The following is a 15,661-nucleotide window of genomic DNA, read 5'->3' as shown; positions in this document are numbered from 1 at the left end:
ATGAGTAGCTTTAAGTTTGCAATGTTGTGCATGGGTATTCAGGTTTGATTGATTTCTTGCCCTAGTGATGGCATTGTTTGGTGGAGGTGCCTGTGTGTTTCGTTTCTGTTGCCAGGTGGTTGAATCAAATGATGTTGGCCCTGTGCCCTCAGGTGCCTCAGGGCTATGAGACATAGTCTGTTGTGACGTATTCCAAAAGTACAGGTCTGTCCCAACAAGTCCTCCCAAGCGGGAGAAGCCTCGGGGGCTGTTCTGCTGTTGATGTCAGGAGTAGGGCAGGGTTGTCCTGCTCTGGACGCCGTGGCATATCCCTATTTGAGAAGTAACATGGGGTCACCACTCCTGTCCCCATGCAGCCTATGACCGACCTTGACACCAAGATCCAGGAGAAGGCCATGAAGGTGGACATGGACATCTGCCGGAGAATCGACATCACAGCCAAACTGTGCGATGTGGCCCAGCAGCGCAACTCTGAGGACGTGTCCACGATCTTCCAGGTGAACACCCGCACTTGTGCCCGACCTGGCACCGAGAGGGCAGGTCAGCACTGAGAACATATTGCCAGGTCTCTGTTTCGCTGCACATCACACTCCAGCACACTCCTCACTCTATCCTACTTGCATTGGTGAAGAGGTTGTGGCCTCTGTGTTAAAGACTGCTGCTTGGGCAAAGGAGAACTTAAAAGCAGAGGTGGCCGACCTACAGGGCAAACGGGAGATTTCTTGACTGGCTAGTAGAATGGAAAGCCCAGTAGAGTTGCGGCAGAATCACTCCTTGTACCCCCAGTCTGAAATATGACTGACTCAACCTCTGTGTCCTACCAGAGGCACTCGCCTGTATTTCTGGGTCGTCTCCTCATTTCCTGTAGAGTACCCTGCTAATAGTTTAGTGCACCCATTGAATAGGGATTTGGTAAATCGAGATTCTTTCCTTTAGTTTTGGGGTTCAGTGTGGATTTACCTGGGACACACCTTTCCTACACTCTCAAATTGACAATTCTCTGCTCTATAACGCCAGAGAGAGGCAGCATTTGGCTTGGGTACAGTGAGGCAGTTGAACTGTTTGCTACACTTCTAGTGCGAAGGACTGGGAGTGGCCCATCCCCTTGCCATCAGAAATGCAGACCACACTAGGGGAGGCCATTTTATCCTTTACTGCTGAGGCTGCTGGCAGCGTGTTCTTCCCCTTACCACAGACTTGTGCATGTGATTACCTTTGTATCGGGCCATGCATGTAGTGCCTTATGCACCGGGCCTGTGCATGCTGTTATCTGAGAGCTGCTTGTCAATGCTCTGCCGAGTGTTTGAAAATGGCGAATGCCCCACATCTCAAGGCCCGGCAGCCCGCCCTGCTTCTACCCTCTCATCCTGGAATCCCTGCTCTTACCCTTTTCCGAGGAGCAGATTTCCAACCTCCCCTCACATCCATTTTAAACAATTACCCCTTGTAATTTAACCACTGATTTTTCTTCCCACATGTGCAGACAAGCTCCGCATCCAAGAAGAAGGACCGGAAGCTGTTCCCTGAAGATGACCTCTCCGAGCAGGATGGAGACACTGGGCGCTTCTCGGACGATGAGGTCAGCTGCTCCCTGAACATTACGGATGAAATGAAGCGCATGTTCAACCAGCTGTGAGTACCTGATCGCATTCTGCTGGAAGAGGGGACGGTGCATGTGTAATTATGAACGTCAAAAGGGATGGGGCAGTGGGGGTTCGTAATTCATTTAATTGCATAGTGAGGTTAATGTCAGGGGTGTAGAACTTCGGGGGAGGGGTGTGACATTCTTCCCCCGTCTCCACCTAAAAAATAGATTTATGGCTTGGTAGTTGGGTTCATATCTGCTCTGTCAGTTTTTCTTGTGAGCCACGAATGAAAGACCAAACGGTAAACTTTAAAGTAAACAGGAGAGAGGGATTGCCTTCTTGTCCAAACTGGGTGATCCTAGACACTTGCTTTATTTTACAGAAACACTTTTTTTCTCTTATTTCTTTATTATCACTGATGACTACACTTTTAAATATTTGAGTTCAGGATGCGTGCTGTAAAGCAGCTTTTATATTTGATTTAATTGACTGAAATATTGCTCCGTCTGTAAAAAGAATCTAGGCTACATTGAAGGAGTCCATGACTACTCACTTGCCTCTTAGTTCACTAAGGCATTGTTGCTGGGGGCTAGTCATGAATGCAGAAATATTGGAACAGTTTTCCGAGTGGGTTGCTGGCATCACTGAAGTCCTAGGTATTGGGAAAATCGAAGCGACGCACAAAGAATAAATATAGCAAATGAACCATGCCTGCTCAGCAAGAGAGTGCTAAGGGTGTGATATGTATCTGGTGGTGGATTTCGGAGTATACTGTTGCAAATCTATTACTTTCTCAGACTGAATGTGTTCCATTATAATGGCCACAAAATTCACTCTCACATGCAGTGTTAGTGATTAAAAACTTTTTATTTTTATTTTAAATAAAGGAACAAAGGTCCTTCAGACAAAATGACTGTAGATTTAAATGCCACATAGAATCACAATGAAGACTATGGAAAACATGCAATAAACCAGTATTTTTATTCCAGACGAATGTAAGAAAACAGTGTAGTGGGGAAAAAAATGTCTTGGAAACCATAAATCATAATTGCACAGGCATACCTAATGTGACAGAAAGCAGAGTTAAAGTCACAAAACAGTACTCTTGCTCATGTCAAAACATATATTATTGTACAGAGTCAAAGTACTAAATGCCGGCAATGTTTTGATCTCTTATTATCATTTTTGATCTTTGTTCTCACTTTATTGGGAATGATTTTACATATATATAATGGTTTACCAATAAAGTAGTAAATCTGCACCAATAGAACTACTCTTTTAATGGGTGCAAATTTACAACTTTTTGAAATTCACGAACATTGCCAGTAATACGCTCAAAAAGCTGTGTGTGCAAGTTTCCAGATATACTTCTGGTAATCGAACTGTAAAAGATGATGGGATGCATGGTTGCAAAGACTTTAACCAGTGGCAGTCGCTGAAGTAGGACTACATACTATCACTTTTTGCCCACTGTGCCATTCTAAAAAGAGGCCCACCTGACGCAAATCAGTACTGACCCACTACCTCATGGGAACAATCCATCCGAAACCTTGGTCATCTCACCCATCCAGCTGTTGCTTTTTTAGTTGGGACATTTGAGTTTCAAACTCTGCGAATATCACTGACTAAGCTACACTCGTGGTTAATGTGGGCGAGCATGTCTATTAAAAACCGAAATCGTAAGCCTTTAGGCCTGCTTTGTAACTTTGACCACAAGATTGAAAGCAGACAGGCTCTACATAAAGGTGGTCTGTAAGTGCATGTTCATCTCTTGCAATGTGGTCTTCATGCTCTGAAAGGCTGGTTCTGCTTGAAGTGGGTTAGTTTGCCTGTCAGGGGACTAATGGGAGCCTCTGTTCCAACTTGACTGGCTTTTTGGATGCACGTGCCTCCTAGCTGCTAGGTTTCGGGTCCATATGTGACTATTAAGGCCAGTCCCATGTTTTTCTCTTTGAATTTTAGGACTTTTAGGTTTATTTATCCCAGAACTAAGACCGGGCTAAACGTTCCATAATTCAAGGAAAAAAACGGACTGAAATAACTAGTCACACGTGGAAGTGGAAAATGTGGTCTGTTTGGAAGCCTACCACTCGCCCCAAATGATAGTCCTTCATTAGGGTGCAAGAAAGTTGCACAGAAGGCGATAATCTGATAAAATGTGCATTTTTTACGACCTTCAGAAGGTTCCAGCTCCCCGCTTGAACAGTCCCTTTCAGGCCAGTGACCCTGCATGCAAATGTCCGTGAGGAGATGTACCCATCTGTGCTGCCCCAGCCCCTCCACAGCCTCGCAAACGGGCCCCTCGCCTGAGCTGGATTTGCCCTGCCAGTCTTAAAATAACAGGCTCACAAAGGCGCAGATTAAGCCATTTTTTTCTGCGGTTTTTCCAGTTTCCACTCCTCTTCGTGATGTTGTTCTGCTCCAGCACCTGCCAGAGGGGACTGCTTTTCTTTACACTTGAGAGAGATTTCTGGCAGAAGCTGTCTTAAAACAGCAAGCTTCAGTGTGGGGATTGCGTGACAAGGGTCTTGGGCAGGTTTCACACCTGCTGTTAGCAGACAGCATGGGGCAGGTCAGTGCAAGGATGTATCTGCCCAGTGCATGGACCCAGAAGCACCGTACGGAAATGGTTTCCAGTAGTGTAAGTAGGCAGTGCATGCATCAGGAGTAAAGCACAAGGGTAGGATAAGGCCTTTCTGTATCCGCCTCTTACATTTCCAGGGTGGAGCAGGCAGTGGTGACGTCACACACCAAGAAGAGCGCAGAAGCAGGTGAAAGCATGACTGCATCTACTCTCAAGCACTAGGGTGGAGCAGGTTGGGTGGTCTAGGGAGGCTGTGCACAGACCGGGAGCAGGAAGGAAGGGGACTGAAGGAATTTCACCCATCGCTTCCTTCTCACCTCAGGCCACACTGGTGGTGAGGTGGGTACCTGGAGACGAGGAGTTTGAGGAACCGAGAAGCGTCTACAAACTTGGCTTTCTTGCTGCTGTTCAGAGAGTTGGCTTAGTGCAGCATTTAGCAAGGGAGCACAGCCTGAGCAGTAACAGGGTGGTAGAAGACACCTTTGTCTGGAAATAATGAATAATGCATGCTTGCCTTTTGGGAGGAATTAAACCATAGCCGAAAACCTTTGGATGTATACCTATTGGTACTCATATTGAATATTGGTTGGGAAACCTGCAACATTTCAAAGTTTGGAGGGTAAATTAAGACATTTGGGTCCAGATATATAAAGTCTTTTTTTGAGGTTGCAAACTGTCAGATTTGCAGAATCAGGCTATTTGCAACAGCAAAAAAGCATTTTCCAATGTACAAAAGGCAAATTGTGATTCAATAGCTTCTTAATCAATAATGCCAATTTGTTTTTTGGAAGGGCTGTCCCTTCCAAATACTGAATCAGAATGGTATGCATTAATGTTTTGCAGCCAAATTCCGGTTGCAAAACATTATTCTATTGCAGACTACATGCCTATAGTGGTAACTCTTTCGCAAATGAGAAGTGGTCCATTTGGTCCACTGCTTACTCTTAAAAGATAAAACTTGAACATTTAAGGAAAAACCTTTAAGGAAAACAAGCTGCATTTAAAAAATAATAATAATAATTTTAAAAAAAGTAAAAAATGCTTTATTAAACAGCAATTACAGACATGGAAATCTGCTAACCTAAGTAAGGCCCCATCCCTGTGGTGGCTGTGTTTCCTAGTGGGTCGCTAATTGCAATCTACCTCATTAACATTCATGAGGTAGGCCTATTTGCAACCCACAAGGGATTGCTATTTTAAAATAAACAGTTACATACATTAGGAATAGCAATTTCATTTCAGAAATAATTCCAATTAGGAACTCACTATTCCTAATATTGGTGCATATGCCCCTTCGTCATGTGAGCGGGGGACTTAATTCAGTCTTCAGGCTTATTTGACCTAGGTGTTTGGGGGTGGGTGCATATCTGCTCAGGACAGGTGAGTAACTTTGGTGGAGTGGGGGTGTTTGGGGTGATACACCCCCTTAATAAATATATTATCTGATGAATAGCTGGGTACAGGTGCTTTCGTTCAGTTATGGTGAGGTGTCTGTTGGATTTCATCTGGGATTTTTGCATGCGCACACTGACTAAAACATACACATATTCTCATCTATGTTTTAGAAGCCCTACAAAATGTTGATTATTCTAAACATGCATGCATGCATGCACCAAACATTCATTTTAAAAGATCACACACTCATTTTTTCGCACACTCCCATCCATTAACATTCAAAACATTCAAACATGCACCAAACATTCATTTTAAAAGATCACACACACACCCACTCATTCTTTCACACACATGCACGCACATCCATTAAGCTTCATAACACTCAAACATGCATGTATGCACCAAACATTCATTTTAAAAGGTCACACACACAAGCACTTACCTTCAGCCTTGGCGGTCCCAGGAGGGTTAGGACTGCTGCCTTCCCTCAAGGTCAACCAATGAGGGAAGGCAGCAGTCTCAGCCTCGTCACAGAGTGGGATGGGGTCAGTGAGACTGCTGATCCCACCCCACTCTGTGACGAAGTGTCACTGATTGACACTTACCCTGGGCGCTTCAGGGCTTAAACCTGAAGCGCTCAGGTCGAAGCCAATGGGTGACGCTTTGCTTGTCACCCAGGAGAGGGTCTCGAGGCATCTTTGCTGAGCCCAAGAGATCATGCCCTTAGGAGCGGTGACCTCCTCAGCCCAGCAAAGTTCAGCTCCTGCAGCCAGGAGTCTGCACAAAACGCGCACGTCTCACTCCTGGCTGCCTGACCTGAACATGAAGAGTGTCTGTCAGGCTGAACAAAGGTCAGCCTGACAGACACTCTTCATGAGGGGCAAAAGGTAAAAACAAACATTACACTGGCTTCAAGTACTGCATTTAATTTATGTTCTTAGTTTCACTTTTTAATTCTCTGTCGCTGTGTGCGTTCATTACGTGCGCTCGGTTGAAGTAAAATTGTAGTCCTTCTTTTATTGTTATGAGAAGTCCCGATTTGGAGTTTTTAAAGTGCATTAGTGCGTGCACGCATGCCCGTGTGTTGATCGCATTCCTTGTAGACTGAGCTGTTTGTTCTTTGGTAGCCACTACTAGCCGGTGGCTGCTGACGCGATTCTTCCGGAGATCATGCTGCCTTTCTCCAGAGTCACCGGTTTTGCAGTTAGTTTCGTGTGTATAAAGCAAGACCCTTCTCCCCCAACAGAGATGAATACGCTTTCATGGGATCAGGTGCCTGTGTGTCCACTTACGTCACTGGCGAGCAGGGAAGCACACCTGCGTACCTCTTTCTAGGCTGAGCAGCCACAAGAAGTGAAAGCCTTTGTACCCTTTGAATGCCAGGGAACATGAAAGGCAACCAAGGAACTGGTGTTTGTATTAAATGGCACAACTGCTCCCAGCAGGTGGTCCCCCTGACGCAGTAGTGTAGAGATGTCTATACTGTTGAGTTGCACACTGTAACACGAGACAACCGCTCCTTTTTGGGCATCTGTGGCTGCTGCTAAGTGTTGTAATGTTCACTAGAGATTGTATAGTTTTATCGCAGCTGCTCGCCCGGTCCGCTGGAGGCGTCGGTGACACAAAGTAGCCTTATCGGCAGTCTGTGGGCCCGGTGACACAGACATTAAAAAAAAACGGTGTCTTGGGCATTGTGTCTTAAAGCTACAGTGAAAGAAGGCGTTAGTGTGCAGAAGGTGTTGGGTACGAAATCATCGTTGTTAGATCCAACGGATCAAAAGTTATTAAAAAAAAAAATGGCGAGATGCTTGCTTACAATGGAAGGCCCTCTGCAGAGGGTAACTGGCCATCTTTCATTTCTTATTTGTGTATTTGGTTGTTCACCTGGTACTGATATGGTGAAATATTTTCCCAGACGGTATTACCATGTGTGAAATTTACAGAATAATTAATACTTTGAAAAAGTGTCCGTATAATTTGCCTTTTCTTGCCGCATAATGTATTGCAACCTCCATAATTTCAGTGTACTCGATAATAGGCCCCGGCTCATAGAGGTTTTGCTGTGACATACTTTAAGTATTCTTGGCCTCTGATGACAATCCCTCCTGTCACCCATTAACTGAATGACCCATAACTGCCTTTTGACCTTGCACAGTGCCCCGCTGCCCTTTGACTAGACGTACCACATGCATTCCCATCTCCGTTGTCTTTTCTGCAGATCTACTCCTACCACTGCTTGGCACCAGTTCCAAATACGCCGTCATTTCATTTTCGTCAAATAATATAACCTTGTATCATGGGATGGACTCTGCTGTTCTTTTGGTGGCAGCAGCGTGGACAAATTAGAGAGGCACACATTTCTCAATGGTGAAATTTAAGATTCGATTCTTTCCCTCTCTCTCCGTCCTTACCAATTTAATTTTAAACTAACCGCGACATCGTTGCCGACTATGGATGAAGACTTATTCAGCGAATGCTGTCCTACAGGGACACCCAGTGGCTGCCTTCAGAAATGCATGCTTCTACGACGATGTTCGTCGCACGGCAAAAACGGGATTACTCTACAAACCCCAGATTCGGATATGTTTTCTGTTAGTTAAGTAATCCAGCTTCATCCTGCTTTTAAGGATATGTTTTGACTGCACGTAACTGAATTTAGGAGATTCGCAATAGAGAAACTCGTTTGTATAGCTTGTGATTTGACACGCAGTCTGCGTCTGTTGCAGGGATCGTCGAAGTTAAATGCGGAAATTGTATTTGTTCAGCGGGACGAAGAGGGTCTACGCTTTTCTGACTGTGGCTTCACAAATGCGCGCGAGATAAATATTTAATGAAGCCACAATTTAATGGACATTGCACATCATACTGCAACGCACACCATGACATACAGTCAGAACCTAGGCATTCAGCTTCTTCATTCAAAGCAGCCCCATAATCTTTTCTCCGCGTGTTGTCCCGGGTGTGTATTGTGGTCGGGGTCTAAGGTTTGACGAAGCAGTCCACGTAGTTTGCAAATCTCTGGTTCGACCGCCAAGAAATATGTTCTCATTTGGAGCCCGGGGTATTTTACTCTCCTGCCTTTTAAAGCCACATGGATTGATCGTAAGGCAAGGTTGGTGGCCCTCAAACCTCACTTTGTAGCGTGCCAGGCCGATCCATTTAGAAATAGTGGCCTGAGCGCAACAGGGTTGTGTTCTCGCTCCCCACGCCTTCTCTGCAAATGGCGACACCTGGAAAAACACACGTCGGGTCTGCTTTCAGGCTCCCCACTTGCTACGCTCGCCTCTTCTACAGTTCCCTTTGGAGATCATGGCCTACTGGTAAGTAGCTGAAGGCATTCGATTCGCTCACTCTGTAGAACGAGGCGACTCCTCTCGGTTGAGGTGCGTCATTAGAGTGGGGTAAGTGTAGCCTGTGTCCCTTGCTGCGTGACTCTTGGACACCCCCACCCCCTTTTGGCGCAGAATCACGGGTTTTAGGCAGGGCTGAGTGCACTTTAATTGAGAAACAGAAAGGAGAGCTTGAGCAGTATTATTTAACCTGCAGAATGAGGCAGGGCCGTAGGACAGAAAACGGAAAGAGGATGGTGAGAAGAAACTGAACTGGAGTTGTGATAATAATACAAAAATAAATTGAGGAATAGTTAGGAAAAAAAAAGGTGCAAGTAAAATTTCCATTCAATGTGCCCCCACCAGTTTAATATGTGGCCGTTTTTGCCATCTTAAAAAAAAAACAAAAAAACATTTCTAGAGTTGTCCCTGGCTGCAGACCAAGTCAAAATATCCACTGCAGTGACAGCAAAGCTGCCAATAACCCAGACCAAGACGTGCTACTCTGTAACACGCTGAAACTGCAGCTCCCGTCGCACCGAGGTGTGGTCCCAGTGTATTATGGTAGAGCGCAGCTTAACGTCAACCGAGACCTGCACCGCTTGACACATTTTGGTATGAGCCCAGAGTCGTGAGCAGCAAGGCTGGTGTGCAGTGTAGTGTAGAAGTGAGGGTTGAATTGAAGAGCAGTATCAAAATAAAATAATACAAATTAGGCCGACCTTGCCTGATTATTTATTTTAACATGTTTACTTACATTTTTACTTTCGTTGGAAATATCATTAGAAACTTTGCAGTGAAATCTGCACTTTCCGCATTGAGGCAACTTTTTTTAACCAGCTAAGTAGAAACATGTCGCTTAATCATATCGAGGGGTATTGTAAGTGAGCAGAACTTCTCTGCTCACCTTTTACCAGTTTGTTCTTGATGATATTTTTTTCTGGCTTTTGATTTAAGTTACTAATTGTGTTTAGTATTTCATAATTCCCCTTACCAGTATTGGAACACTAACATTTTGTTAAAAATGTAATCCCACATTAGGAGCACTTTCAGAGAAGAGTACTTTCTTTGTCATGAATTGCTTGCAACTTTGTGTGATACCGCCCACCTACTGGTCGATGCCTATTGGGAAAAACCGTAGCAGATGGGAAAAACCAGCACAGAAAAAAGGGATAATTCCAGACCCATCCACTAGAGAGAAGGATATGGCACTTCATGTGAATCCCTAAAAGTCTTCAAGTTGCAAAACTATTGTTACAATTAAATGCTTTCTTGGTCGAACTTTCCATGCGTTCACTGGTTTTTGGCAATACACAACTACCACTGAATCCTCAATTTTCTCAGTTATTGCATCTGCTACTGTCCTATCTACTTCTGGATTCCGGCAACAAGATTTGAAGGAATCCTAGTGCTTTAATAGTGTTTTGTGATATCGAGGAGAGCCGGTCTGGTCTCATTGGAAGGCCTGCTGGTTCTTGAGGGAAAGGTTTGAGAGGCATGGGCCTCAATGATAGGTGACCGTATGGAAACTATTTCAACTCCGATTAGAAGCAGCTGGCGTCGGGGAAGGAGAAGGCTGCCAACAATAACATGGCTGTGCATGGCGCATGCTCTAAGGAGCAGAAACTGATGCTGACAAGAATTTGTGCTTATACTGGTGCTTACTTTTCTTCTCCACCTCTTTCGCAGAAGGGATACATACGACTTCGACGATGACTGCGACAGCCTGACCTGGGAGGAGAACGAAGACACACTGCTGCTCTGGGAGGACTTCTCCAATGGCAACCCATCCGTAGAGGTCCCAACAGAGGTGAGTGTGGAAGGGGATGCATGACTAGGGGAGGGGAGATATCCGTGTTCATCGCATGAGTAAGCAGATGCTTCCATAGAGGTGCAAGAAGGCATATGTGTGGCTTGGTGCTGTGTGGGCAGGAGGGTGGGGCATGCGATGGACCACGTGCATCATATGGAATGCCTGCTTCAGTTCTGCCCGTTCTTCCTTAGATGTGCAGGCAGAGGTATGTGTGCTGAAAGGCATGCAGACATGGGCAGGACAGAATAGGTCTGAGTGCATCCGAGCTGTGTATCCAATAGCCCCTCACAGAGGTGCAAAGGTATATGTGCCGAAGATATTTGCAGGCTGGGTCTGAGGATGTGGCTTAATGTCATGAGCGACTGACTTCGGAGCTGGGGGGGAACCATTTAGATTCTTGGCCTCGGTTCAACATCCTGTGATTCAGGGCAAATCACCCCGTGCCTGCAGTTCTGTGCCTTGAGACCCTCCCAGGCGATTCGCTGTGCTTTACAAATCGTGGATTTAAGACAGATCGTGGCAGTGTGTGTATCATGTGAAAACGTACTCCATCCTTCGGCAGGGAGTGTGTGTATCATGTGAAAACGTACTCCATCCTTCTGCAGAGACTCCAGCAGATGTATGTGGACTGGGGTGTTGGTGAGCTGTGTGAAGCACACGGTCTGTTGGTCATACAAAGGTTCCAGCGAGATGTGAGTGGAAATTAGTGTGCTAGGACGGAGATACCTTCTGCATTGCATAGGACGGCTGCATTTCCTTATTACAAATTAAGGCTCCCACTTTTCCGGTTCAACTGATTTTTACAGATAAATACACACAGAAAAACAATGTTTTCTGTCTGCGTTTATTTTGGAATTTGTAGAAAACAAACACAACACAAATAATACATCTTTTGAGTGATCTTTGGTATTGTCAGTCATGAATGCTAGGCCAATAACTGTGCAAACAGACCTGCAGGGAAATTTTAAAAAGGGACCAGTTTTCCTATTGAAGCTTTAGACAGTTGCAGATGTGCATGTTTACTAAAGTAATACTGTAACACGACCATCGCATATGAGTGATGCATTATGTATGGGTTCTTATAGCACTAAAATCCATTTCAAGTGCACCTTTATTCTATAAAAAAAAGTAAACATTTTAGTTTGAGTAATTGTTTTTCTCAAAACACAAAATATGGGTAAATGCAGGTAAGAGTTGCAAATACATATGGACAATTGCAGATAGAAATGTATAAAAATAACTATCAAAAAGGACTCCTGATGACAGTGCTTTGATAAAGATGGAAGAGCAGGTGCGGCTATACTAAGGGCTCGTGTGCTGGTGCGTTTCTTGTTGGGGGGGGTGGGAGGGGGCTCCTTTTGTAGCTCCAAGCCCACTGTACAGGAAGGCTGGTTAATCCTGTTCTAAACATGCACGGACAGGTATGCGTGTGCTCAGGCTCCGAGTTCATTTGCTTGGAGGTTGCTTGTTTCCGGGGGTGGGGGTCCTTGTTGTATGCTGGGGTCTTTTTGTAGCTCTGTGCTGTGTATCCAGCTTCAGCCCTTCAGGGAGGTCAGTTTTGCATCTTAGGTTTCCTGACGCAGCGCGGAATTCATTAATGCTCACATTGGCAGGCGTCCATTTGTTTCTCTTTGAAAGTGACCCTTTGGTAGCAGCAGATCTCTGCAGAACGAGGCAAAATGCACTTTGTGGTGCTTTGTAATTGTGGGACGCCTAGACCTATGGAGCACCTAAATGCCCCACATGGACTAGACCATTTATCAGCATGCCCATTGTTTTGTCCGGCTGTGACCTCGACATGACTCGGGGCCCAAGATCTAGGTTTGAAGTAAGATCGGTACACAGGCACGTCAAGGTCTTGGCAGTTCAAGGTATCGGTCGAAGAGATTGATTGTTAATGTAATTAGATGTGTCCAAAGAGTATATTTAATTTAATTTCTAAAATGTACAAAAACCGCTGGTGCTATGCACTTAGTTCCCTTCTTCAGACCACACGGATCCTAGTTGATCTTTTGCGTTTCCCTTGGTCTGGTCCCCCTGTGCTTGCCTATGCCTTTTTAAATTTTCGCTCCAGAGGTTTAAGAGCAGCCCACAGGATATTGCGCCTTCTTGTTGGGGGTGGTATGAGTGACCCAGTGCGCGGGATCCAAGGGCCATCTGTACGAACACATTTTCCCGTTGACACAGAATGGGTAAAGCCCTTTGCTACACCTGGCCCCGGGGTCTGCTCGGCAGCTCTCTGCCTCTCCGTGCCAAGCAGCAGCTCTTCTGATCCGATGGATCAGATGAGCCCAGGGGACCTTACAATTCAACGTGAGTCCAAGAAATCAGTCTGCAGGCGTGTTTAATTTATAACTCCCCATTATCGTGTATCATGTGGCACGCTGCAGCTCTGCAGGGAGGACAAGTAAATGGCTGTGGCAGCAGAATACAGAATAGTTTCACCTGCTCTGCTTTTGCTGTGCTGAAGTGTGTCATAGTGATGATTTAGTGGCCTTAAGTAGACGTGCCTAGCTAAATATGTAGATTCCGGGGGGTGGGGGGGGGGGCGCGGATTAGGGAGATCGGGGGTGGGACACGTGTCGCTCAGGGTGACAGGAGGAGTCCATCGTAAGGTTGTGAGATCTGAGACTGGGTCTGGGGAAGGGCTCAGGAGGCACTTGGCATACATTACTTTCTCGCAGCCAAGCGTGGTCAGTGGTGGTGAGCTGGTAAGGCAGAGTGTGATGGCGCTCTTCAGCGACCACATACCACTTATGAAGGTGACAAGGTGGCTTATTATTTAGTTATTGTGTTTTGGTAAAGCACTAAAATCTGCCTTTGAGAAATGTATACAAAGAAGTTGCATAGGTGAAAGAAGATAGACTGTTCCAATAGAATGTGATACAATAATACAATGTTCGGGCTAGGGATTTCTCTTTTTCCATCCTCTGTTAGCAAAACTGTAAGAAAAAGGAGGAAATCGGGTCAAATGAGAATTCCTTGTTCTGAGCCTTGAGGAATGCAAGGAACAAGGAATTCTTCTGTGCCCGGCACAGTCAGGGACATGTCAGTGAAATTAATTTAATGATAATTACATGAAGTAAAATACAATGGGCGGTTCATGGTAGTGCTCTTCAAAGAAACGTCCTCGGCAGGAGAGCTGGTGTGGCCCTTGCCTGTCAGGAGGGATCCAGCAGGCACGGTACACAGTCCTGTAGAGGGAGTTTCTATGAAGTGCTGTCAGTTGTGACTGGCCATGTAGTTCCCTTAATGCAGATATAATTACGGTAATCCTTTGCCCATCGCCTCGCAGGGCTTCAAAAAACAATTGCGGTTTGCGAGCTCCACCCCCAAACAATGGATCAACCACAGCTCTGTGCTGCAGGTTGAACAAATGTGCGAAATTTCCACTTTTCACTCACCGCGTGGGAATCTCGTGGACACTCTATTGGTACAACGGCCTTGCGCAGAAATAGTGTGTAAGCAAGCTAAGTGGAGATGCGGAAGGGGTGATTCACTGAGTGTTCTTCAGTACTGGTTAGATAACTGGGCAGGACTTTGCGGCAGGTGCACAGTCGCTGAGTGTCTTGTAAATGAGGAAGATTATCTTGAGTTGTGATATTTCACTGGAAAAGCGGGTCATCCTTCATAGTCTGCATGATGTGGCCTTGCAGTATAGCGTCTGTAATGGGCCTGGTAGAGCAATTCTAAACCCTCTGGAGCTCCGAGATAACTCGACCAGCAGCCCAGGATAGCCCCTCGAATCCCATGATGATTTAGAGGAACATATCACTCTAGATTATCTATCATGTTTTTTTTTATTTTTATTATATAGTGTGATCTTAATAACATAGTATGATCTTTGAGGATGACCTCTTCTTTGGTGAAATGGAAACTTAACATCCCGGTCAGGAGATCTAGAGCATACAGCTCAGGTTATTGTGGAACGTGGGCCTCTAATTCCATGGTTGTCTTGACCTGCTGAAAATTTAAGTTAAAGATGAGTTCTTTGACAATGTCACCTGAAGCCCAATGTGGCATTATTACTCATTAAGACTTTATTTATATATAACATGTAGGAAAATATAGTTTTCTGGGCTCATCAACACTGTTGGAAATACTGTAACCAATAGTGAAATGATGATAAACCCTTAAATATCAGGGTTTGAAAACACAGCAATGTAGCAACAGCCGCTCACACTCTTGCCCTTCTTGTTTGTCCCTCTTTTCTGTCTTTTCGGTTTTCCTTTCGCTCTCCCGTACATGCACATGAACGAAGTGTAAGGAATATGCCATTGTTGAGTGAAGAAAGGGCCCATAACTTAAAAGTTCATGTTGGGGAAAAGTCGCTCAATTATAATAAGTTATTTTTGGGTAGTTTGTGTGTTGGGTCGTGCTATGGTCTTTTATTATCACATGTAGAAGTTTGAAACAAAAGTATGTAACTAGAATCAGAGTCAAAAGGTCCTTCTGCAATCTATTTCTCAAGTTACCTGGACTCCTTAAGATGTAATATAATATTAATGGATTTTCCATTTATAGTGTGTTAACAACTGGATGACTAGATGCTTATTCCCACATGTGTTCCAAATAACGCAGTGTGTTCAAAATACCATGTTTTATTGGACAGTCCGTATTTTCAGCGACAATGGATGTGCATCTCAAGGGAAATGTGTGTGCGCGTGTGTATGCACGTGCGCATACAGGCATACACTTGTCTACTACATGATTTATTAAAAACAGGGTCACTATTGCTCACATGTTAACTTGCACTTTAAACTGAAATTGCCTGTTTTGATTTCCTAATAACTTGGCCACCGTTTGGCAGATAATTAGCAACTCTAACCTGAATGTACCATGTCAATATTTATGTATATTTTTCCAGAAGTGGTAAAAAAACATTTGTAAAAAATTACATTTCAGGGCCCATAGGAATATTTGCTCTCATACAGCAAAATCTAGTGAATACATT

The 15,661-nt window shown here is 44.8% G+C and overlaps 1 protein-coding gene across 2 annotated transcripts in view; it reads left to right on the top strand.

Moving 5' to 3' along the window:
• IFFO2 (intermediate filament family orphan 2) overlaps positions 1-15,661 on the top strand; it is a 108,717-nt gene that overhangs the window by 82,399 nt on the left and 10,657 nt on the right. For both annotated transcript variants that reach the window (XM_069240125.1, XM_069240127.1), the window contains exons 4-6: positions 357-497; positions 1,484-1,632; positions 10,584-10,704. In XM_069240125.1, coding sequence (XP_069096226.1) covers positions 357-497; positions 1,484-1,632; positions 10,584-10,704 — 411 coding nt within the window. The remainder of the gene's footprint in view (positions 1-356; positions 498-1,483; positions 1,633-10,583; positions 10,705-15,661) is intronic.

Source organism: Pleurodeles waltl, chromosome 6, assembly GCF_031143425.1.
Source record: "Pleurodeles waltl isolate 20211129_DDA chromosome 6, aPleWal1.hap1.20221129, whole genome shotgun sequence".
NCBI classification, from domain to species: domain Eukaryota; kingdom Metazoa; phylum Chordata; class Amphibia; order Caudata; family Salamandridae; genus Pleurodeles; species Pleurodeles waltl.
This window is presented reverse-complemented; position numbering and strand designations above follow the sequence as displayed.